A 23857-nucleotide genomic window follows, 5' to 3' on the forward strand; every position below is an offset into this window, starting at 1 on the left:
ACGGAGTGACTCTGTCAGTTTGTCAGGGTGGGAGAACTCCGAGCTTCGGGGCAGGATCTCTGTGTGAGAGGAACAGGATCAAAAGGAGCTGTGGTGGGGCACCGCCCGTGTGCCCAGCCCAGGCAGGGTTGTGTGCTGCTGAAGCACGGCTTTAAAAACTGCAGCTTTAGGGACAGCACTGCAGGACCTCCCTCCTCCCCTGCCCTTCTGCTGAGCAGCGCTGCCCTGGCTGCTGTGATTCACACAAGGCTGCCCGTGAGCCTCTGACTCCTTTTCGCTTCCCACCTCAACGAGAAAAGAAAAAAAAAAAAAAAAGGCATTTTAAAAAGAGAACCAATGGTGCCTGAACTCTGTTAAACGCTTCTCAGCATCATTCTGTGGCAGGTCCTGGGGACGAGGCCTCGCTGGGGCTGTTCCCCCGGGGGACAGGCTCCCGGAGGGCAGGAGGTGGCCGTGACCCAGAGGAGGCTGCAGGGCACTCCTGGAGCGGCAGGAACGGGAGCTGTTTGCCATCTAGTGGCTTCCACCAGCTCTGGCCTGAGCCTCCTCTGCCCCTCCCAGAGCAGCAGCCCTGGGGTAAAATCCTCCTCCTTTTCCCAAGACTTGTATTAAGGTGAAGGAAGGTCAGTGGATGTAAAGCCCCGATGGCAAAATGGCTCGTTTATTACTTAAGGAAATTATTCAAGTAATTATTTAGGCTTCTCACAATGAACAGAACTCCTGTAAGTCTTCACTTTTCACCCACCCACCTGCACCCCCGAGCTCAGCAGCTGGAGAAGCCTGGATGACACGGGGCTGGAGTTTGTTCTGCTCTGCTTAAACCCACAGTGGAGCGCTCCGTGTTCCCTACTGGTGTTCCCTACTGGTTGAACTGGGAGGAGAGCAGGAACTGTCAGCCAGCAGAGCTGTATCCTGCTCTGGAGATGTGTCCCCCACATCTATGAGACTGTGCAAGGGCAGGGAAAGAAAGGAAAAACTTCCCAAGGCTTTATTTGAGAGCACTGCTATTGTACAGAGAACAGCACAAGCACAGCTTCTGGGAGTGTCTGCACCTACCCTCTGCAGTCCACTGAAGGCAACCTTGATGCAGTGCGGGGGGATTTACACCCCTTCACTGGGCCCACCTGTTGGGTTTTACTCCTCTCTTCTGCTTTACATATTTCAGGCAAAGTCACAGCCCCAAGCACCGATTTTCTCTTCCCCTCAAAGCACACTGCTGCCAAAGGAAGGGGTTGATCATCTCAGTTTCCATTTTCTCCCTTGCAAGCCTCAACCTGGCATTCTTTGTGAACTGCTGCTATAGCTGGTCTAGCAAGATAGTAAGAAAAATGGAGATAAAGCAGTGGGCTGTGGGAGTGAAGGGGCTTCTGCCTTCCTTGGTTGTATTTTGTTAGGAAAACAGGAGGTTATGGTAGAGAAAAAGCAGTTCCTCCATCCCAGACATGATGGAAAGGTGGGAGGCGAAAGTAGAAGAGGTTTTTTCTGAGCCTGGCTCGGCCCTGAGTCCCAGGAGGTGCCCAGGTGGTCCCCATCAGTGGGCAGTGAAGATACCGTGGAATCCGTAAGGCATTGGCACCCCAACTTCTGCTCGCCCCAGCTCCTGGAAGGTCTCTGCATCCAGGACGAGCAGGAAAGCACTTTGGTTCTGCAGGAGGAAGAGAAAGGCAGAGTGAGTGTCCAGGCTGAACTACTGTGCTTGCACACAAAGGTACAAGAAGGCCATGGAGACCAAACCTGTGGGACAGGAGCACTGCGACTCACAGGTTCCACTTGGCAAACACAGACATTCCAAGGACAACCCCCACTTGCACTGCCTGTGCTTGGGCATGGCAGAGCAATACCCCTTGGGGAGCAAGGAGCTGTCTGCCAGGGAGCCTCAAAGCCAGTTCTGGGGTTTAAAAAGTGTATTAATGCTGTGTGACTTTGACAAACTACTGACAGCAAGTTACCTCAGCAGGGCAGACCACCACAGACAGGATGACTCCGCTGTCCTCCGCCGTGGCATCAGGCACTGGCACAAAGACAGGCTCTGACGGGTAGGATCCCTCCTCCTGCCAAATCTAGCAAGCACAGGAGCATATGGATGAGCTTCAGGAACACATGGATGAGCTTCATTTCATTAATACTTGTCTACTACAGGGAACAGAGTTACAACTGAGAGTGCTCCCCACAAAGGCACCTGGAAATATTCTGTGCCCCAAGAAACGTAAAGAGTTCAACTTTTAATTAATTCTTTTCATTCCAGGAGTGTGATGGTGCCATCCTCTCCTGTTTGGTGACTGTGCCATATTCGTAAGGTGCCAGGTGAGGGATGAAATCGGGAATCTCATCCCAGACCCATCTGGACAAAGCCCTAAAGCCCCCAGTAAATGACACATCTTCAAATCCAGTTCAGTGGAAGGACTCAATAAGCTGACTTCACCTCACCTTGAAATTCTTGGTCTCCACATCAACCTTGATCAAGGAATTTCCAACCAAGTGCCCAAATCCACACCCGTAGAAGTACCGGTACCTCCTGCCGTTGTACCGAGCGTAATTGATCTGGGGGAACTCCAGGCCCCCAACTTTCTCAAAGCCCTCAGGGTGGAGATTTTCGTGTGTGCACCAGACCTGGAGAAATGTGCATTACAGCAGGGTCGGTTCAGCTTGGACAGGGCAGGAGAGCTCAGTGGTCCCATCAACCACTGCACAACGAGGAGGTGGTTAAAGCTCTGAGGCACAGGGCAGCATCTGCTGCGTAAATGTGCATTATTTATACACACCTTGCCATCTGCATCCTTCACAGCCCTTGCCAGGGTATAAGGCAGTGGGTTCAGGTTTTTCCCCACGGGTGTGTCTGAATCCACGTGCAGAGGGAGAACAAAGCGGCGAGGGAAAGCTCTGGGGATTGAGGCATAAACCTGTTACAGAGACAGAAAGAGATGGTGATGGAGAGAGGAGAGACATTCCAGGCTAAATGCACTTTTGGGGAACAATTCTGAAATTTTAGACACCCTTGAATTCTTCTTCTTCTTTTCCTGATGTGTTTGACCAAGTTCTGGTAAGGTAAAGCACATAATGGAAAGAAGAAGTTCTCTGCACGTTCCAGTAATTTACAGTAGGAACCAAAAAGACAAGAATTAAAAAGGGTCAGCATTGTTCTCACAGTAATAAACGCTGAGTTGGGTATGCAAATGAGTCCATTATCTCCAAATCCAGCAGTGGGACAGACACTGCACTAAATTTTATTTAGTTAGAACAGGCTTATGTTGCTCTACATCCCCCTCTGAAGAAGCAGGAGAGCACTGTGCCTCAGTTCAGTGCCTGAAGGTACCCTGCAGGATTCCCTCTTCCGTGCTCAGGTACACATGGATTCCTGTTTGAAGTCCAGGGGAAGGATGGATTTACTTGGGGAGCAAAGTGCAGCCTCCAGTGTGGCAGACACCCAGCACACTGCACGAGAGGGATAATTCCACCACTGCCACTAAAGCTCAGTTCAAGCCAAGTTTAGAACTGATCATATTCCCATATATTAAACCTTCTCAATAAAATAAATGACAACAACCCTATTTTGGTGTCTTTCAGTTACTTCAGTCTGCAGCTCACCAGCTCAGTTGTGAAACTTCACTTTAACCATATGTGTTCATCCTGAAACCCTGAAAAAAGTTTTCAAAACTTTTCTGGTTCATGTAACCTGGCTGACAAAATACGGGTTAGTGAGCAAACAAAAGCACTGAACATGATGTGGGGAAAGGAGACAAGTCATGCCCAGACATGCCTGAGGCTTTTGATGCAGTGAAGGTCGAGATTCTGTTCTGAAATGACTCCCTCCCGTGTGTGGGTAAAGTTTGGTGGTGATGCCACTTGTCAGTTGAAGAATGTGGGTGTTGGAAACAGGCCCAGCGTTGGAAACAGGCCCAGGACCCCTTCAGCCACATCAAATTCCGTCAGAGAAGGATGAGAAAGATGTGGGATTAACGGGATTAACATTCTGCTGTACTTGAATATGCTCAAAAAATACTTGAAAAAAAACCCAAAATAAATGCCGAAAGAAAGCAGAACCTGTTAGGACACAGCTGTGGTCCTTTCAGGTCGGAGCTGAGTTGGTTCCAGACAGCTCAGGACACAGACAGAGGAAGTTCAGTCCTGTCTGAACATGCAGCAGCCCCCCCAGCACGCTGGGTTTCCAATAAACACATCTGCAGGGTGAGAAACTGAAAACAACCCCACTTTTTCCATGTGTGACCTATGCAAAATAATGCCCCTCACAGGGCCTGAAATGGGGCTTTTTCACAGAGCTGGACACAATAAATAATTTATTCGAACGTGCTGTGGGTGAGGTGACTGTGGGGAACAAGGCAGGGGTTTCCGTGGTATTTGTGCTTCTGTGATTTTCGTAAAAACTGCTCCTTTTCTGAAGTAATGCCTTAAAGAACAGGGTTCCTTTTTCTTTTTCCATTTTTAAGTAATGCTACAACGTATTTTGCGTAATTTCTTGGGGGAAAATTGTATTACGCAGGGAGAAGGAAAACAAATGTCATTAAAACCAAGGTTTTAAACCAGAAATAAATTCTGCCGGGCTATGGAACTCTGTGCCACACACCAGCTTGAAAAGTTTTGAGGGAATGCTCCATGGAGAGAGATTTAAAAGGGAAGAAAGCATCGAGAGATGATCATTTCAGTTTTTGTCCCCATGGTGTTCTCCATTCCACCAACCTGAGCCTTGCTGCAGAAAAGCCACTCAACCGCGGGGCCTCAGCAGATCCTGGGAAGCAAAGGCAGGGGATCTTACCTGGTCCAGCCCTTCCCCACTCCTCCTCAAGTTCTGCAGCGTGTACAGAGCCAGGCTGGTGCCGTCGTCCTGGCAGCACAGGTCCAGCACCACGCAGCCCTGCTCCTCGAAGGCGTTGATCTGGTGGAAGGTCACGAAGGGCTTGGAGCACCACTGCCCTGGCAGCACCTGCAGGGACCAGGGGACAGCTGCACCTCCTCTCCAGAGCTCCCAGCCTCACCTCAGAGAGCTTCATCCTCTCTCTCTCCCATTTCATCCCCCACTCATTCTTTGGGATTTGCCTTCTGTCGCTGTGTTGGCACAAAAGGGCTGCTTTAAGGCAGGAAGGAGCAAAACCAGAAGAAAAACCAAAATATCAAGCAGCCCCTTGCTGTGCATCTTTCACAGGTTCTGACCTTTTTATACCCTGGAGTACCTGGGACCTGCATTTCAGTCCCTGTGCTGAAGTCTCATGAACCCCAAACTGCTTCTTTCCACCTTTCTGTCCTTTTAGGGCTGGCAAAGAAATGAATGGAGAGGAAAACACATGGAGAAATCCCATTTTTAACAGATCTACACCCCTGCTTTAAAGCCTGTATTGCAGTAATTTCTGGATTGATTCATAAACTCCCCATGGCTGCAACGTAGCATTTTTGGGATCTAAGGTTCCAGACCAGCTGCTGCAGGGGCCAAAGACCCACCTACCTCCCCAGTGTGCTTGTTCACCACGTAGAAGTAGGTGTTGTGCTGAGGCTCCCAGCTTATCCCATCCAAAATGGTTTTCCCACGGAGCTTGGAGGTGATGATCTTCAACAGGTTCAGCTTGAGGGGTTGCTCGATGAAAATGATGTAGTTTTCAGTCATTCCTGAGGAGGCAAGGAAGGAGTATCACCCAAATATGAGGCCAGAAAACATCTCAAGGGCAGAGAGAACTGGACAGCCCTTTCTGCCTCCCATTTGCCCAAATTCCCAGAGTTTGGGGTGGAATCTTACCAAAGCTGTGGTAGTAGGATGGCTTTGCCCTGTCCATGGGACGGATGGAGCACAGCACTTTGGCTCCCTCCAAAGTGTCCCCATGGCCTGACTCCTGTGGGGGGATCCTGATGATGTTATAGCTGGACCCTGGAAAGCACAAAAGGTGTTCAAACCAAACTCAGGCTCTGCTCCTTCCTGTTCCCCAGGAATACTTTGAACCACCTCTCCTAAACTGAGCAGAAAACCAGCAGGCAGTAAAGTGTTCTACGGAGGACTTATCTACCAAAAGAAAAACAAAGAAAAGGAAGCTTGAAAGGAAGTAGAAGGATCTTCTCAGTCTGGGAGAATGCCAGCTCTGCCTGCAGTGCTCTCCTATAATAACAGGAGCAGGATAGAAACCAAGCTCATAGGAAATGAAAACTTTGAGCCTTGGTGATGCTCATTTAATAAACCTGAGCCTATGAGCGGGAAAGAGCAGCATGTTTGAATAATAATAGTCCAGAGTTTGGTGTGTCCAGCTGAAAAAATCATGTGGTACAAAGCTGGACATTGCTGAGGCCAAAAGGAAATGAAAGCAGCAAGAATGAAAAATGATCAAAACTGGGACAAGGTGGAGTGAGCCTGAGGGATCGCAGTAAAGGGCAGCAGCTGTTTTCAGAGGCCTCTGGAAAAGAGGGATTTTACACAGCTCACAGGGACTGATGGCTCTGAGCAGCCACATGGATGCAACAGGATCCTATCAAGATGCTCACAGTTCTGAGAAGAAGAAAAATATCCCACAAAATTCAGCTTTGCTGTAAGATATCCAGGCTACTGGAATAAATTCCATCTCTTCTCCTGCATAAACACTTCTGGTGCTCATCAAAAGCCAATTATTGTAAGTGAAAAACACGAGGCTAATTGTTCAATTTCTTCAGATGAGGTTTCAATACTGGATGGGACCTAAAAAAAAATCATTCTCCTTTTTCCAGCAAAGCTTGGGAGAGGAAGAGGAGAATCTGCTGGATATTCACAGGCCAAAGTCAGAAGCATCTGAAACAATGCTGAGAGGAGCCAATTTTATGGGACAGACTGCCATTGACATTTTGACTCAGGAACAGCAATTTCAAGGTCTCTTTGGGTGTTTCTTCAACAGGAGAAGGAGCAGCACCAGCAGGCATCCTGTACACCCTGCCCAAAAAATCAGCCTGGCCATGCCCTTCTTACCATGCTTCCCAAAGGAATTGCCCATGTTGTAGGTTGTCCCATCCGCCTCGTAGTGGGGATGAGCTGTGGCCCCATTCACTGCAATAAATTTGCTCCAGTCCACCTGGAAAAGCCAAAGATTTTTCAGTCAGCGCAGAACTTTCCTCAGGGTCAGTTCTGTGGAAGTCTGAGAAACAGGGGCAGACTTTATTCATTATTAATAATGTGGGATCTGGACTCCAGCCTTCATTCTGCCTACAGTCTTCCTGAAATCCTTGAAAATTAAGGATGTTTCTCTATCAGTAAAGCAGGACTGATAGCACTGACCATTCCTTGGAAGACATAAATATTCCTGATGGCACAAGTGCTGACACAGTGGGAATGTTGCCCATAATAAGCACAAGCAGCTGTGTGAAGGGACAGTCACTGCCCCAAAAATCACCAAGAGTTTTGTCACCGGAAGCTCAGAAAACCAGGTCCTTTTAAGACATCCCAAACTGGAGAGTTTAAATGTACAATCATGCCTTCCATTTCTTCACTTAGCCAAAAAAAATACCAATCTGCATCTAAAAAAGCAGCTTGAGGGGATTTTTTTTTATGACGATTTGGTTCAACAGAGCTGAACCTAAAAATCCCCACGTGTCTTTTCATCACTGCACTCTGGTTTACAAACCAGATCAGGTGGCAAACCACCCAGCTCTCCAGGAGACATCAGTAGCTGTGCTTTGTACACAGTTTATTTGTGTCACTACTGATCTTGCAGGGAGGGAGGGACTCCTGGAACAGCTCCCTCAAGGCCTGAGGACACTCTGAGCTGGCATTTTGTGGTGTCAAACAGGCCAAACAGTAAACACTGATTCAGGAAGGGCAGAATCCTCCCTCAGCCCTTCTCACGGCTGTCCAGCCCAAATCCCCTCTAAGGGCACAGGCAGGGGGACACGTGGCTTATGCTGTCCTGTCCCAGGTCACATCCTTCTGTCACATCCAGCCACGCTCCTGGGAGAGGATGCTCAGGACAGAGGGAGAAGATTCTCTGATGTTTTAGTCATTTTCTAGCAGAGGAGAAAATCGAGTGGCAGCTGAAGCACCCCTTTGCAACAGAGGGCTTGATCAAGGCTTTGAAGGGCAGCTTTGGAGAGTGCAAAGCTTGAGGTGTAACAAGCAGATAAAGGGAAGAGATATGAAAGCAAAGCACCAGGGAAAAGGCAGGTGTGAGATCAGCAATGTTGACTTTTTCTTGTACACAGGAAAAAGTTGTTTCCTGCTCTGCTCAGAGGTGCAGACAAGCCCAGGCAAGCAGGGAGAGCAGAGGAGAAATGCCAGCTGTGCCCAGCTGGGCAGTGACAGCACCTCCACCCCTGAGAGCGCTGCCTTGCTGCTGCACGCATCGTTCAGGGACTCAGAAAAGAGATGCTGCTGGTCCAGACAAATTCCTTTGAAACTGGATTCCCCCTTGCTGCTCCTAGAAACAGCAAGGTGTGATTGTGCACCATCTGTAGCCCAGCTCCCTCATTCCACTGCCCACACCTTTTCCTTCGTTTCCAGCGTCTCTGGGTCCACCTTGTGCATGAAGACATTCTCATTGCTGACGTAATAATCCCCTTGGTACAGCACATAGTTCACACTGGCATTGTCACTGGGCTCTGAAACAGAAATCCTGGAGTTGTGCACAGCTCTGTGCAGCTCATGGCACATTATGGCAAGTTAGACATATTTAAACAAATAAACCCATTTGTAGTGACATTAATCCCTGTGTGATTGATTGGAAATATCTCGCTAATCTACAAAGGGAAACTGCACAGGTGAAGCCAGGTCAAAGGGACAAGGACAGGGATGGAAATCACTGCTGGAGCTGAGGAAAGGCAGATGGGGGACGTGGATAGGTCTGGAATGTCTTGAGGGAGCTGGCGTGGGGATGTGGGGAGAGTCACCATGAGTGAAGGTGTGAGCACCTTGGGAAAGGACAGAGGACATGGCAGCAGGGGAGAGAAGGAACAGAGGATGGTCACAGCATGAGCAACAAGTTGCAAACTTCGGGCCTGCTCTGGTTTTAGTGGGGAGCACTTTGCTCGCATTTAAGCCTCTTTCTTCCCTGACATACACAGAATCCTAAAGGTACTGGAACTTCCATTCCTGTGCAACGCCATCCCTCACCCTACTCAATAATCTCCTGCCCCTTAGTCCAGGAAGGGAGGGATTAGCCCACTTACCCTACAAGCTTAGCAAGGCAAGGTGTTTTAAGGGCAAAGCTGTGTCTCAGGTAGAACATCAGGGTGTAATGCTCATTATCAGCACTGCACAGGATGTTCTCTCGGGGAGAGATTTCTGTGGAAAATTTGCAACAAGATCCGGGATTGAGCGAGCTGAAGTGGCACTAAAACATTTAACTCTGCCTCCCCCAGCTAAGGCTGACACCAATTTGCATAATTTGGGGGTTTGGGTCATATTCTAAGAAAACCATGGGCTCACAGAAAGTCTGTCAGACTTCCTCACACCTCCCTTTCCACCTAACCACAAGTTCCTCCAACAAAATCTCAGAACACTTCTCATTTTTTACAGAACCACTCTTACGTGGCAGCTCGAAGCGGGACAGGAAGCGCCCAAAGACGCTCTTGCATGGGTCTGGCATGGCCAAGGTGCCGAAATCCGAGGCCACGATGCGGTTGTGCTGGCTGTTCCTCAGGTAGGAGCTGCTCTGCAGGAACCTGCTCCTGTAGGTCACCGTGCCATGGGCCAGCTGGAACTGGTGCAGCAGGGCCATGCCATCAAACCAGTGGTTAAACCTTCCAGGAGAGAGAAAAAAAGAGATTAAGAAGAGGAGTTGGGCATTATATGATGCTCTGTGGTACCCTCCTGCTTTTAGGTTTATTGTTGTTTGTAAAAGCTGATTCCCAGATCCCCTGAACAATTAACCAGGCACAGCTTTGTCTGGGAAAATGCCTGAATCAAATCAAACAAAACAAAACAAGTGTATTCACAGCTGTGGGATGTGAAGACTCAAAATGCTGTGTGTAAGGTTTTTTGGGAGGTAAAGCACCCCCTCCTGCACAGGGAATAGAGTTAGTGCTGTACTGTACAACAACAATAGAAATTATTACTGCAAACCCAGAGGCCTTTAGCTCTCAGATTCTTGCAGGATGTTATTCTCTCCAAACCAAGGAATCGGCGAGACTCTCAGAACACCTGAGGGTCTAACTCTGGGAATAGGATAAGGAGATCAGCTTTGGCCATTTGCTGCCATCAGCTTAATTGTCAATTATCTGGAATGGCACATTCCAAGCCACAGGCAGTAGGTGCCTGCTGGAAATATTTTAATGTATTCTTTTTAAAATGGGATGGATTTGCTTCTAAAGCAGCTCACACCACTCAGTGCAACCAACTCTCCAAGTTCCTGCCCTGAATTTCAGAGTGCTCAGGGATGGATTTTCGCTCAGGACAGAGGACCAGAGCTGGGGATGTTTTATTCCCCAGCCCAGCTGCCTCATCCCACCCCTCTGAGTGGTGAGAGCCTCTCTGTGACTCAGCCTCTCCAGCCTGGGTGACTTCACCATTCAGCTCCTCCTTGCAGGAAATGGGAGTTTCCAAATAAGGGAGCAACTGTTCTCAAAAGATCGGTATTTCTTCCTTCCCTTACTTAAAAAGAAACTAAAAGATGCTCCAAATAGTGGTGAGGGGGGTCCCCTTTAGCTTTAGGCAGAGCTCGGGCCAGATCATTTAAAAAGTCAGTTAAAGGAGACTTACTTATCATTGCCAAACTCGAACTTGCCAGGGCCATTCCTCAGCAGATTTCCATTAATCCACTTGGGAATATGTCCTTTGATCTTGGCTGGGATGGGCTCGGGGGTCTCCTCCACGCTCTGCACTAGGGGGGAGATGCACTGCAGCCCCCTGGGTCTGTGGCAGGGGATTTGCTCCTTGGGTGGGCTGGGCAGGTAATTCTTGAAACCTGCAAAGAGAGCAGGGAGAACAAAGAGCAGGGAATTGAGATTTTCACTGGAATGAAGTGACAACTGTAGAGCTTGAGACTGGATGTCAGGGAGAAGAGCATTCAGCATCTGCAAGCAGCCGAGTTGTGGTGGATACCCAAGGTAAAGCCACAAAACCCAACACATCCACAGGAGCTGAAAATCCAGTGGATTTTACTCTTCTGTAGTTAATCCACAAGAGACACCAGTTCTGCAGCCCAAAGGAGGTAATAGAATATAGGATGATAGAAAAGATGATAACTTTTCTTTTAATCAAAGAAATGTATATTTGGATTTTATTTCATAAAGGAGAGAAGAAAAAAATAGTAACTGCAATCCCCAAAAAAGGGAAGAACACAAATGAAACAGAGCCGAAACACGTTTACAGGACAAAACAGATCTACAAGTTTTATTTGGCAAGGAAATAAGCAGAGAAGGATGATTTCCGATGGAGCCTCGGGTTTGACTGCAATAACCCCTTTTTAGTTCCAGCTGGCAGGACAAAAGCCCCAGGAGAGCATGAAGTGATTGGAATGCTGCGAGCAAACAGTGATGTCAGTGATTGGCTCCCATAGCCTGGTTTGCAAAGCCTCATCAACACAGGGATTGTTTTAGCAATCCATTTAGCTGCAGAGGTGGATTTACCCAGGGGTGCTTCCCTCCCCGGGCTGGCACCGGCCCATCCTGCCCTCAGTGCGGCCGCTCCGCTGCTCTCCCCGAGACCACGGAGCACGGAACCAGCCTGGAACGCTGAACACTGAGGTGGGAGTGAAAGACTGATCCAAAAGGGCACGTGGCAGAGAGAAGTCCATCACCCAGCGCTGGTGCAGACACCACACACTAAATGGACTCCAGGCTGTCACTGAATTCACTCTGATTTTTTGTTCTTTCACCACTGCTGCTTCTGGCCTACATCCGGTAATCCACGGTAGCTGCTGCCAAATTTCCCTGTGAGCCTCTGAAACCCTTTGCTCAACATCTCCAGAGGAAATTCACTATTTCAGCCAGAATACCTGCAAAGGAGCTGAGCTGGCAGGCAGAATTTTTCTAAGCTTGTTTCTGTAGCGCAGCCACAAGCAGGTTGGGTGTTAGGCACGCAGGAAGGTAGAATGCAAGATTCCAATGTAGCTCTCCAACGTGCCAATCCCCAAATCCTCCTTCAGATCTCTTAAGTGTTTGCAGAAATGCAGATTTGGTTTGCAAAGGTGCAAAATATGCATTAAAGAATGAGAGGAACACGTCCATAAGGAGATATTTTGCATCCAAGCAGAAGCAAAGCCGGATGACTCAAGATGGCACTACATCAAAACTTTCTGGAAAGCACTGTAAATAGAAATTTTTGGAAGATACATTCCACAAACGAGCCTGACCAGGGCTGGGAAAGACATCCCAAGTTTACCCCTCCCAACTGCTGTCCCAGAAATTCATATATAAGAACTCTGTCTTAAAAGTTACTATGTCTACAGGCACTTACTCCCTCTGTGGATAACTGCTCCTTGTCCAGATCAGGAAAATGCTTTGAAATTACCAAAGGACATTATTTTTGTTTTTCTGGCAGTGCTGTTATGTGGCTTTGGTAGTTTTCCCTTTCTTGCATTGTTTTTAGGGTGAAGAACCTATCACTTCCTAAGCTAAGTAAGCAAAGTTCTTTTTGTTCTCCTTGTCCTGCGATAACCATGCACGTGATCATCTCAGTAATCCCTCTTGAAATCTGATCTAGTTAGAAGTCATCTACTTAGAACTCATTCCAAAGCATCCCCTACAAAGTGGAGTTTTAATAGAATGGACTCTAAACAACAAGAACATTTAAGGGAATGTCCCAACTCCAGACCAGAGAGGGAGAAAGAAGCAGAGCAAGAGAATGAATTACTTTTTCCCTCTGGGAATCGCTCACATGAGCTGAAGATCCTGGCAGAGGTGCATGCAAAATGGGATCAAATCCTAACACCCACATGAGCCAAACCAGAAGTTTCCAGAAAGAAGACAAGTTATTGTAGAACAATTCTGAATAGGTAGGAGGAGAGCAGGGGTACAGGAAGAAAAAAAAATCCTACATGTCTTCCCCCTTAAACAAAAATAAATCTGAATAACTGTTGCATTTAACTGCACTTTCAACACACTGAGGAACATGAACAGGGAACATGAACAACTCCTCCTTGAACACTGTTCCTGAGTAACTGCAAAAAGGGTGTTCCACCCTCAGGGGAAAGCTCAGTCATAAATTCAAACTTTTTGTAACATCCAGCTCCCCAGGAAGGGACCAATCTCTCTCTGCAGAAGCCAGATGACAGATTGGTTTTTAATGTCACACAACATGCAAATAAAATTACTCCTGCTTCTGTTCTGGCCACACTGCGAGGTGGAAGAACTTGAATCCACAATAAAAGCTCTACAGTCCCAGTGGGGCTCTCTGTGTGTGCTTGAATATCTGAAAATCTGCACAAGATCACAACCTGTCCTCTCAGAACCCTCATTTCTCCACTGTAGTTTCCATCCTGCCTCAGACCTTTAAAAACAAGCTTAAGGTCTTTGGAATATCCGAGCAGAGGCAGTACCAAACACGGAGCTGGAACGCTCCTCCAACCTCTTCCAAACACAGCAGGCAATCACTCCAGAGTGATCCTGGCCTAGCACTTTGTTCAGCTCCTGTTTCCCTGCACAGTGTGTGCTATGATTTCTCCGTCCAGCACAAAGTGACAGCCCAGCATTGATTATTTATTGTTTATATCCAGAAATGGTGGGATGAAGGACCAGGCTCTCCAAGAGAAAGCTGCTGCGGGTGGAGTCATCAGGAATCAGACATTAAATTGTACTTCAACACCAGTGAGTGGGACATGAAATCTGTAATGGTGGGTGGAGGAACTGTGGGAGCCATTTGCTAACACTGGGATCACATGGGAGAGGGCAAATCCATTTTGATTTTAACCTACAGCTTCAAATCCAAGGCTCAGGAAGCACCTCCCACACACAGCCTAATTGCTTGACTCAGAAGGGCATCCAGGACCGCCAGAATTAGGGGCAGAATTTAGCAAATAGAATGCTCATGATATTCATCAAGCAGGGACAGTGACTCAAGAATTCTGTTTTCCCTAAGGACCCTTCAAATTGGGAATAATCCTCTGGCACCGGCAATGTTTTGTTCCCTGTAAAACACAGGTTGCCACAAGACAGAAACAAACCAGTTTTTCCATCCCCCAGCCTGAAGCGGAGCTGAGGATTTGTGCCCTACAGACTCCAGCCTTCCCCAGGGCTGGACCCCTGAGCTCCCACAGGGATTTCCAAAAGGAAGGCACAGCACTTGCCTTGGGAGCGCTGGGAAGTGTCCAAGCTGGGCTCCTTGTTCCATGCAGCTGCTCGGTTCCCCATGGCCAGGGGCTCAGCCACCCACTTCCTCGCTAACAGCCAGAGGAGCAACGAAAAACAGAAAAGAAAAGACAAAAAGCACGGGGAAAAAATAAACTGAGAAAAGGAGCAGGGGAAGGCTCAAAGGGAGGAAAGGAGAAAGGCGACAGTGAACGCGTGCACATGAAATAGCTGTTGATCTCCCAGCAGAAATAGATTCGACACTTTGGGGTCTTCTGGTGGTACAACAAGGCAGATTTGAGGGTTTTTCAGCTCTTTGGACACCCCAGAAGCAATGGTTTGAATTATAAAGGCAGAAAAACACCACCACCATCAAAAAGCAGAAATTCCTGTGAATTAAGCCATGATCTTTGTTGGTTCCTAATTTCTGAAAACAGGCCAACAAATAAACAAAACAAAACAAAGAAATAAAAATCCCAAACAAAAAGCAGCTCAAGCTGTGCAATCATGCTACAAATTGCAGAGTCAGGTTGTGAAACAGAATCCTCTGGGGTAGTTCCCCATTTGCACGTACACATTAAAGCCTCTACAGCCATGCAGCTCCAAAGAACCCTCTCCCTGCCCACTTCCAGCTGGCTCCCTTGCACAGAGAATCTGCTCTGTGATGCTTTCCCAGCTCTGAACCATCTGTATCTGCTGTAATCCCTACCACTCCCGTTTATCTATTCAATAAATAACACACATTTTCTGCCATCTAACAAAGACTTCAGACCGCTCCGCTTAGAATTTCTCACAGTAGGAATCGCTCTCCCGACCCGCGTCAGCAGCAGCAGCAACCCTCTTTCCAAGGGGATGGGATGAAAGGGGTTGTTTTTAATGCATTTTACCTGGAATGAATTGCATCAAAGAGCAGAGGAAATGCAGCAGATGAGCGAGCAGGAGGTTGGCGGCGGACAAAAGGATTTGGGCTAACATATTCCGGCGGGCAGAAGGCATCGGCTCGGAGTGGCCGGGCAGAGCTAGCGGTGCCAGGGCAGGGAGCAGCAGGCAGGGATGGTCGGGAGGTGAGCGCTGCCTCGCATCATCCTTTCACAATAAGAGCCGTGCCCGCAGCAGCGCGGGCCGGGGCGCGTCCTGCCGCCGGCGCTGCGCTCAGCGGCCCCAAACGCGCTCTGCACCTGGGCCAGGTGAGCCGCGACAGCCAGGGCATTGCCGTGACAGCCAGGGCACTGCCACGACTGCCAGGGCACTGCCGTGACAGCCAGGGCACTGCCGCAACTACCTGGGCACTGCCGCGCCTGCCAGGGCATTGCCGCAACTACCTGGGCACTGCCGCGCCTGCCTGAGCATTGCCGCAACTACCTGGGCATTGCCGCGCCTGCCAGGGCACTGCCGCAACTACCTGGGCACTGCCGCGCCTGCCTGGGCATTGCCGCAACTACCTGGGCATTGCCGCGCCTGCCAGGGCACTGCCGCAACTACCTGGGCACTGCCGCGCCTGCCTGGGCATTGCCGCGCCTGGGAAAATCTGCTCGAGGTGTAGCCGGGGAGACGGGAAGACAGGGAAGAATGGCATGTGGATCTGTGTATCAGAGCAGCCGGGCTCCCAGGTAATTCCTTCAGAAATTCTCGTCTTGAAATTAGCTCAGTTTGCCTTCTTGTTCACGTCCCGAAAATACTTGGGATACAAAATGCTTTTGTTTCTAAACCTGAGTAGCCATTTTGCACCGTACTGAACCTCCAGGTTTCAGGAATATTGGTTGCCACGCCAGATTCCCCCACCAAATCCAGCAGAATGGGCCGTGCTCTGCTGTTCCCAGCTGAGCCGGCCCTAGGACAGACCCTTTCCCTCGGGATGCCAGGAGGAAGCTGCCAGCGCTTTGGAAATGTGATGAAACATTTATTTCACGTCATTATGAAGCTCTTAAAAGCTGCCCTGTGCCTGGAGAGGGAGCAGGGCAGCAGGCACAGCACTCCAGGGACCCCATTCCACAGACAGATTAATTCTCATCCTAAATCTGCTGCAAATTAATCTGATTTCTTCCTGTCCTTCCTGCAAGACCCAACGAACCCTTGACTGCTGTATTTTCTATAACTCATAATGCCCTCCCTTAAATTGTGCTTTCTCTCAACAAACCCAACTGCTTCAACCTTTTCCCCCAGATCACGTTTTCTCAGCTCTTTATTACTTCTGGTTTCAGAAATCTTGATTTCCCCTCGACCCTTAATCTTCTTGAGGTTACAATCAATTTTTAATGTACATTATTGATGCATTTGTGACTTCTAGTTTGCCGCTCTTTTAAAAATAGACTGTATTCTCTAAAGTCCTGCTTCTAAATCATTTGGGATAAGCAAAGCTGGAAGCAGATCACTATGCAATACCACATAGGCTGATCCAGCAGAAAAAAAAGAGTATTAATCGACTTTTTAACTCATTTGTTTGTCCCTACTTACTGATTGCTCGTTTTATGTAATATCACACAGGATGGTGTCAATGAGCTTACACCAAGCTGTACCCACTGGTAATTTTTCCAAATTAAGCCAGCTCTTCTGATAAAGGCTTTTTTTTTTTAATGTATTGTTATCCAAGTCATAGCTAAGAAATTTTCTCCAGACTCTCTCCAGGATGGGATTTAGGCTCACTGAGCTATGGATCTTTGCCCCCTCCTTTTTCTTCTGGCTGTTCCCCCTGATGATGCAGAACACCCACTGTGTTCTTTTCCAGTGCCACTTTCAAAGACAATTCAAAGGTCAAACAGTCTACCATTAACAAAACTTGAGTTCTGCATAGAATATCCTGAGCCTAAAATACCTCTGTTACCTACTAGATTTGGTCTTTTTCTATTCTGACCCACACTTATGCTAAAAGGCAGTTTCATTTTAAGCGAACAGTCAAAATCAGCCTTTTCTCAGGGAAAAATTCTCACCACTGATTATCTAAACTCTCTGCATTATCTGCTATTTCCCATTTTTAGCTTTTAGATAATAGAAGAGCAATGAGAGGAACTGAGTTTTTCATCACTTACACTTTCCAGCCTGTGGAGGAATTCACAGCAAGCTCAGAAATGTAAAGACTCAGTGTCAAGATCCCCTTGACTCCAAGAGGGTTGAAACTTCATCTAAAGTGCTTCCAGGTTTAAAAAAAAAATCCATTTATATTCTGTTACTGATCTGTCATCTTAGACATTCTTGTTAATTTACAGGCTGGAGCTTAAACAAGGAAGGGAGAAGCTTAAAAGAAAACGTAGTTATTGGCTGAGCTTTGCTGATCAGATTTGGCAGCTTTAAAGCCAATTAATTTTCTGTCCAAACCTCCTGCAGTAAAACTGGAAAGCGGATAGGGATGGCACCGGTGCCAGATGGGTTTCAGGAGGAGCTCACTCCTCAAGGAGAGCATGACTGAGCCTGTAGTGTCAGATCAGAAGAGAAAATTTGTTTTGTTTCTCCCAATAAACACTGAAGTCCATGAGAGAGGCAATCAGCAGCATTATTTGTGGGGTGGATGAGTTGTAGACAAATGGGAAACTAGTAAAATTTTGTTCCTTAATGTTTTAGAAGGAAAACTGTATGTAATGAGTGTGTCCATATATTAAGTGGAACACAAGCTCTTAACAAGATATTAAGTGGAACGCTAAAGACCAGCCAACAGAAAAGTGCTCCATATTTCTGGCCAGCACAATAATTATGGGAAGCTCTCTTTAAACAGGGAGAGATAAATGTATGATTAATGTATTTCCATTGCTGAAATATTATTTAACTTCACAAGAGGAGAGGCTGCTTTATTTTCAGTGGGTGTTTTAAACATTCTGAACTTACCCTTTAAAGCCACAACTTTATGAAAGTACGTATTTTATTCATTTTACTTAGTTTATTTATATATATATATCCTCACCTATATTTGTGCAGCAAAACCAGAAGCTTTGTTGCTCTTAGTAATTTAAAAAATTTAGTAACTACACTGTTCATAAGCTCACCTGGGTTACTGTGGCCATACTCACTGGCTTTACTTTCAATATTTCCTCAGATTTTAAATTTCCCTTATTACCCCTGAGATCCCACTCTATTAAATGTTATTAAACGGAATGACAACCAACTGTATAAGAAATCACTGTAGAAAAACATGAGTCATTATTCTGAAGATATATCTTGGATTGAACTGCACTAAGCAGTCCTTAATTGTTCTAAAGTGGAGTTTTACTAATTTTTGTTGGATTTTATGACGTTTTTAAATAGAGCAAACTGCTGCAACAGGAACACTTGATCCCCTAAGAGAAAAACTTATACAGTTAGTGTATCCCAAAATCTAAGTTCTAGTGCTTAATAATAGTTGGATATATTTGCCATACAAACTAAATCTAGATGATCCAAATCCAGATGATGTAAAAAGGCTGCACGATTTCCCCAAGCACAAACAGCTAAAATGCAGGTAACAGGCAGATATTCCTCAGTAAATAAATTTGTGTAACTCTTCTTTAAAGCCTTGCATAAATAACTGTGGGCGAATGTCTGAGTTCAGACCCTTGGCAGACGTCATTTTGAAACTCTGGGTTGTGTCATCACTACAGATGAGCGTGGATTTTTGAAACACCCAGCACAATACTTTAGAAAATGTCACTTCCTAAATCTTTTCTTCCACATTTCTCTGTATAAACAGTATTACCAAGAGTGAGAATATCAGGGAAAAAATAGGAGACTGCTAAATATGATGCAAACCAGTGGTGAGACTTTGGACAGCCTTTAGATGCTAAAGATGCAGATAGGCACCTTATGGGATTTTCCAAAATTCCTAAGTGTGTAAGGCGCTTACACCATGCTTAGGCACTTTGAAAATCCTGCTAAGGACATATCTGCATCTTTAGGTATCTAAATCTCACCCTACATGTCCAGTTCCTCTCATTCTTTGGTTTAAATCATGTCGCTGTGACACGTAGCACATTTGGCTTTGAGCTGAGGCAAGGGGGAAAGGAGGGTGGATTAGGTCTGAGAGGATTTAAAGAGGAAATCACTGCATACTACTGGGGTAAAGATGTAAATATATCTTATTCCAGTACTTTTCTTTATTATGTAAGCCCCACACTTCGTACAAGTGATCCTTTGTACATTCCATGTATCATTTTTTTTTTACAGAGTCAAATTATAAGAAAGAAAAAGGGCTCAGTGTTCTCAAAGTGAGTATCAGCAAACAACTCACATAGCCAAATAACAAAAGAACAGAACACTGTAATTCCAGATCATGTTATCTGTTTATTTATTGACATCAACAAAGCTCTGATTATGTTTTATATCAGCAGGCCTTGAAGTGTAACACATGTACCAGTATTACAATGAGTTTTAAATTAAGACTTTATGCTTTCTCAAAGTTCTTTATAGAACTCTCTTATTTCTAAGCTGATCTTTTCAACCTGTTTACATTCTGCGGCACAATGGGAATAACATTGCAAGTATATTCTACTAAGATTTTAGCACAAAAACATTTTTTAAAGTAGAAAAGAAAAAAAAAACCCAACAAATCATAACCAGGAAATGGTTTACATTCAATCATCTGAGGTCATTTTCCACTTACATCATAAAATTCTGTTTCACAGAAATGTTTTTTACTATGTTAAATGGGTTAACCAGTAAAAACCAGATGGCTTAATGTCTTAATCCCTTGAGTCACAGGATTTAAAACAGATATTCAGATTTGTTTTTACTACCACTACACTATGTATTGAAACACTAAGTAGCCGCTTAACTTGTTGGAAGTTTCCTGAACTGACAGAAATATTTATACAAGAAACAGACATCACAACACTCATCACAGTTTGTTTGAATACACAAACACAACTTTGGTTCTGCATTTCTGCCATAAACTCCATTTAACTTTGCAGAGTACTGGCAATGACAGTGACTCTCTTTTTCAGCCTCTCCCTTTTCTGCTCTAAGTGGTTTTCTATGGCCCTGGCTTGTGTTAAGGTCTCATCAAGTTCCTGGACATAAGAAGAGTCCACTGCTGCTCTTGCACTAAAGCGAAGAGATCTGTAGTTAAAATAAATGCTAATGCCATTGACTTTCTCACTACTTTTATGTTTTTCTTAAAAATAGATTTTCTATGAATACCCGATTTCTGACCAAATTAATTCTGTTGTAACATAAAACAGCATTTTTCTTTCAAGATCTGTGTTTGACAGTTTTCAGTGCTAATTTCCCTAAACTGCAGCCACCCATCCATCTTATCTAGACAATTAAAAAATTCCTGTGCGAATAGAACAAAGTTTAACTTGCCTTATAATGTCAGCATATTTTGATAACAAGCTATTAATTTCTTTGCCCATCTCTGTTGAGAGAGAAAAAAAAAAATTATTTAAGCATTTGGATGAATCTCAACATCAAATTAGGTCATTCCATACTTACTTTCAGTAAATTTAATACATCACCATGTAAAACCTTTTCCAGTGGTTCAGTGTTGGAAAGGGACTGCGAGTCCTCAGAAGGAGCCAAATCTGTTTTGTCAGAGAACTGAGGAATTTCTGAAGCTTCATTCTAACAACAGAGCACATTAGAAAAACACAGGTTCTAGGACTTAAAACAAGCTTAGCACAGAGTTTAGCTGAGTGAAAGAAGAGGCTTAAAAAGATCTTGAGGGTGTTTTTGGAGAAGATGCAAGTGGCATTTGGGTTCACAGCCTCATGAGCGTCTTGGGAAGTGGGTGGAAAGTACCAGATTGAGATCTCTGTATATACACCCACATTTTTATTTATATATACACACACATTTATATAGATATACTGATTCATGTAGTGTTTATACCAGTAAAAGCTGGTGTACTTCAGAAGCTTGCTCTCAAGAAGTTCTACATAAATATGTCCCAGTGCTTACCAATTTTGTTGGGCTTCAAGCCCTCAGAGAAACTGCGGTTTCCCCACACGAAAAAGTCATTTGTGTTCCCCCAAACCTCCCTAAAGTGCCGTGGATCTCTGTGCCTTCAGTCCAGAAGAGGACATGGGAAGGGAGGTCCTCCCTCACACAGCACCGCTCACCTCCGTCTTTTTGCGTCTATTTCTATTTTTATCCGCTTTTTGCGCGTCGCTCGCCATGGCTGCCTCACGAAAAGCACGCGGTGTTTGCTGAGCGGTCACGCTGGGGAGGATGTTTAAATAAAAACGTGTAAAACCTGTAATTTGTTCCTCCGCAAGGGCGTTCTCCTCGCGGCGCAGGCAGCACCTCAGACGGGCTGGACACGGCGGGGGAACGGCGGGGAGTCCCGGGCCAGCCTAAAGGCTCATCCGAGGGGATTTATCCCTTTCTGATCTCCCCAGACGCTGAGAGCACCGAGGTCTGCAGGAGAGACCCCGACCCCGCGGTTTCCCCTCAGGCGGGCGGGCGGGCCCGGGGCGGGCAATGGCCGTGAGGGGCTGCGACTGTGGGGACAAGGGAAAAGGGACAAGGAAAAAAGGACGAGGGAAAAGGGACAAGGGAAAAGGGACAAGGAAAAAAGGACGAGGGAAAAGGGACAAGGGACGAGAAACAAGGGACACCCGCTCCCCTCAGGGCTGGCAGCACCCCCTGAGCCCTGCCCGAGATCGGTGGCAGCACCAGGACCGGCCCCCGGTGCCCCCTGAGGGCCGAGGGAGCGGCTCCGGTCCGGGCGGTTCTGTTAAAGCTTTAAACAGTTCCTCAAACCTTTCCCGTCAATTTCACTTTCTAAGCGAAATCCTTGGAATTTCACGCTCCACCTCAAAATACGAGCCATAAATAAGTGCAATCTGAGAGAGCAGGCGCTAAAATGAGTAACAGCCCTAAAATGAGTAACATCACCAAAATGAGTAACATCACCAAAATGCTCAACTACCAAGACCTTTTTTTCCTTTCTCTCTCTAAAGAATGGAGAATAAAATGGTATTTTCCTGAGGCTGTGTTTCACTTCTGTAGGTAAAAATGGTATTTGGTTTCACCAAGAAGCGACTGAGTCACCCCTCGGCTCCTTTGCAAGAGAAACGAACAGGGCACAACAATTCAGGAGAGAACTTTCAGCATCCAAAGAGATTAAACACCATTTCAAGGTACTGCTTTCCTAAATCCTGGCATTGTCCCCTACGGTGAAATAAGTAATTGCAAGATCTGAAGTTATGTTAATGTTGTGCTACGTTATGTTAAGGATTCATGTTAGGATATGTTATTTTATTGTATGTGATTTATGTTAGGGTATGTGATGTATGTTAGGGTATATAAATCTTGTCACTGGTCTGGTTTAGTTTCTTTTTTTCCCCCTTTTATCTTTATTTTTTTGTTTTTAAGAGTAGAAGGGATCTTAATCTCATGTCTATTATCCGAATGGACTCTGAAATTTAAAACCTCAGCATGAGAAATCAAACTGCTGAAAGAACAAGAACTAAATACTTCCCCAAAATAGAAACAACTTTTAATAAGCTGCCATGGCCCGCTTCATTTAGTTCTCAAATATTTATTTTATAGATATTTATGTTATTAGCAATATAATTTAAACATTAAGAAACAGATATGACAGAATATGTTAGGAAAATGTTCTTAAGGTGTTTACTTAATTGGGTCACTATTAGTAGGTTAAGATATTTTTATTAACAGACCACCTGAATTAGAACAAATTAAACATCTGAATTTTCATTTCCATTATCTTACGGAGATGCTAGTCTATGGATAAAGCTCAGACTAAAAATAACATTAAAAGAAAATTATCCAAGGGGTGAGAGTTTACTCTTACTGGAGTTCCAGTTCCTTTAAAATCGGAGCAAAGTTATCTAAGCCATTACTCTAAAAGCAGTTGCAGTTCCTTTGAGATTGAAGATACTAAATTCCAGGAGAAATGAAAATTTAACCTCTAGCACAAAAGCTATTGTATGTGTTAAGAGTCTGGTCCAGAAAAATGCAAATATATGCACAAAAGAGAAGGAAATGCCTTTTTTTCAATGTGTTCAATGAACTAATTGAATCTTAAGGCTCTCAAAAGGCTGACATGAAAGACCAAGTCCTCCTTCCTGTTAGTTTTTGTATGGAATAGGCCAAAAATATTCGTGCCAACAGCTAATACAAAATAAATAATGATCTGAATGTATATTTACGCTTAAATGATAAATTATTCGTACAGCATTAATTTTTTTTAAAGAATTTTTTCTTGGCAGTGAAATGCAAAGAATCTGGGAACAAGAATCACCCAGATGGGGAACTCTCCTGAACAAAGCTCTGGTGCCCAAATTAAAAGATTTTAGAAGTCAGTTGGAGTGATGAAAAGAGTTGTGAATATTATTTTGAAGCTGAAGAAATTTATTCAGAGGTAAAAACTTAAAAGGCTGAAGCTGATTATTTGAGCTGGAAAAGACCAAGAGGCATTTTGGTCCTGCTTGCAGGAGGAACTATTTGTTACAAAATGGATACTGGGAAAATACATAGAAATGGGTGGCCAGGAACAGAAGTCAGCTCAATTTAGAAAGCTACAAATATATTTTTTATGTCCTGCTGGAATTCAGTCAGCGAGTCTATAAATAGGGATATATATTCTTATCTGAAAACATGTTACAAAAACTGTGTTTTTCTTTGTTTGTTGGAAACAGGAGGGCTTAGTCTGCTGCTGAATTCTTCTGCTTTTTAGGTTTCTTTTGAATCGATTTTGTTAGTTTCTTTCAAAAACTTTAAAGCAAGCAGCTAAATTTCTGTAGCACACCCA

At 45.4% G+C, this 23857-nt stretch overlaps 2 protein-coding genes and 1 long non-coding RNA gene across 5 annotated transcripts; 1 reads left to right on the plus strand and 2 right to left on the minus strand.

Annotated features, from left to right (window-relative positions):
* Positions 1-961: 961 nt before the first annotated feature.
* On the minus strand, positions 962-15488 carry LOC121672323 (beta,beta-carotene 9',10'-oxygenase-like). The gene is given in 14 exon segments (XM_042044931.1): positions 962-1645; positions 1950-2060; positions 2428-2610; positions 2763-2900; positions 4772-4939; positions 5456-5616; positions 5744-5872; positions 6932-7034; positions 8438-8553; positions 9482-9693; positions 10652-10856; positions 14178-14270; positions 15066-15222; positions 15225-15488. Coding segments are annotated over 14 exon segments (2154 nt in total). The 3' UTR covers positions 962-1531.
* A 216-nt stretch (positions 15489-15704) lies between these two features.
* LOC121672325 lies at positions 15705-23561 on the plus strand. The gene is made up of 2 exons (XR_006018822.1): positions 15705-15788; positions 22090-23561. It is a non-coding gene; the product is annotated as an uncharacterized LOC121672325 (long non-coding RNA).
* On the minus strand, positions 19403-21470 carry TEX12 (testis expressed 12). 3 transcript variants are annotated; one of them, XM_042044932.1, is made up of 4 exons: positions 21198-21470; positions 20595-20700; positions 20443-20494; positions 19403-20181 (listed from the first exon to the last, which is right to left on the minus strand). In XM_042044932.1, the coding sequence occupies exons 1-4, from the start codon at positions 21252-21254 to the stop codon at positions 20037-20039; spliced, it is 360 nt and encodes a 119-aa protein (XP_041900866.1). In that variant the 5' UTR covers positions 21255-21470; the 3' UTR covers positions 19403-20036. The 3 variants fall into 3 exon arrangements, 2 of the variants coding, with proteins under 2 accessions (XP_041900866.1, XP_041900867.1); XM_042044933.1 differs by having other exon boundaries at positions 20091-20494; positions 20572-20700; XR_006018821.1 differs by having other exon boundaries at positions 20091-20700; positions 21332-21470.
* Positions 23562-23857: the final 296 nt, after the last annotated feature.

The sequence above is a fragment of the Corvus kubaryi genome, unplaced genomic scaffold, assembly GCF_017639235.1.
Source record: "Corvus kubaryi isolate FWS band 111438036 unplaced genomic scaffold, C.kubaryi_AGA036_p1.0 49320, whole genome shotgun sequence".
NCBI classification, from domain to species: Eukaryota; Metazoa; Chordata; class Aves; order Passeriformes; family Corvidae; genus Corvus; species Corvus kubaryi.

What these genes read in the sequence shown, in the direction of transcription:
- TEX12 (XM_042044932.1), bottom strand. Translation starts at nt 21,254, where the DNA reads ATGGCGAGCGACGCGCAAAAAGCGGATAAAAATAGAAATAGACGCAAA. An exon ending in ATAGACGCAAAAAGACGGAG is followed by an intron (nt 20,701 to 21,197) that starts GTGAGCGGTGCT and finishes CTCTGTTGTTAG; the next exon opens with AATGAAGCTTCAGAAATTCC. An exon ending in AAATATGCTGACATTATAAG is followed by an intron (nt 20,182 to 20,442) that starts GCAAGTTAAACT and finishes TCTTCGCTTTAG; the next exon opens with TGCAAGAGCAGCAGTGGACT.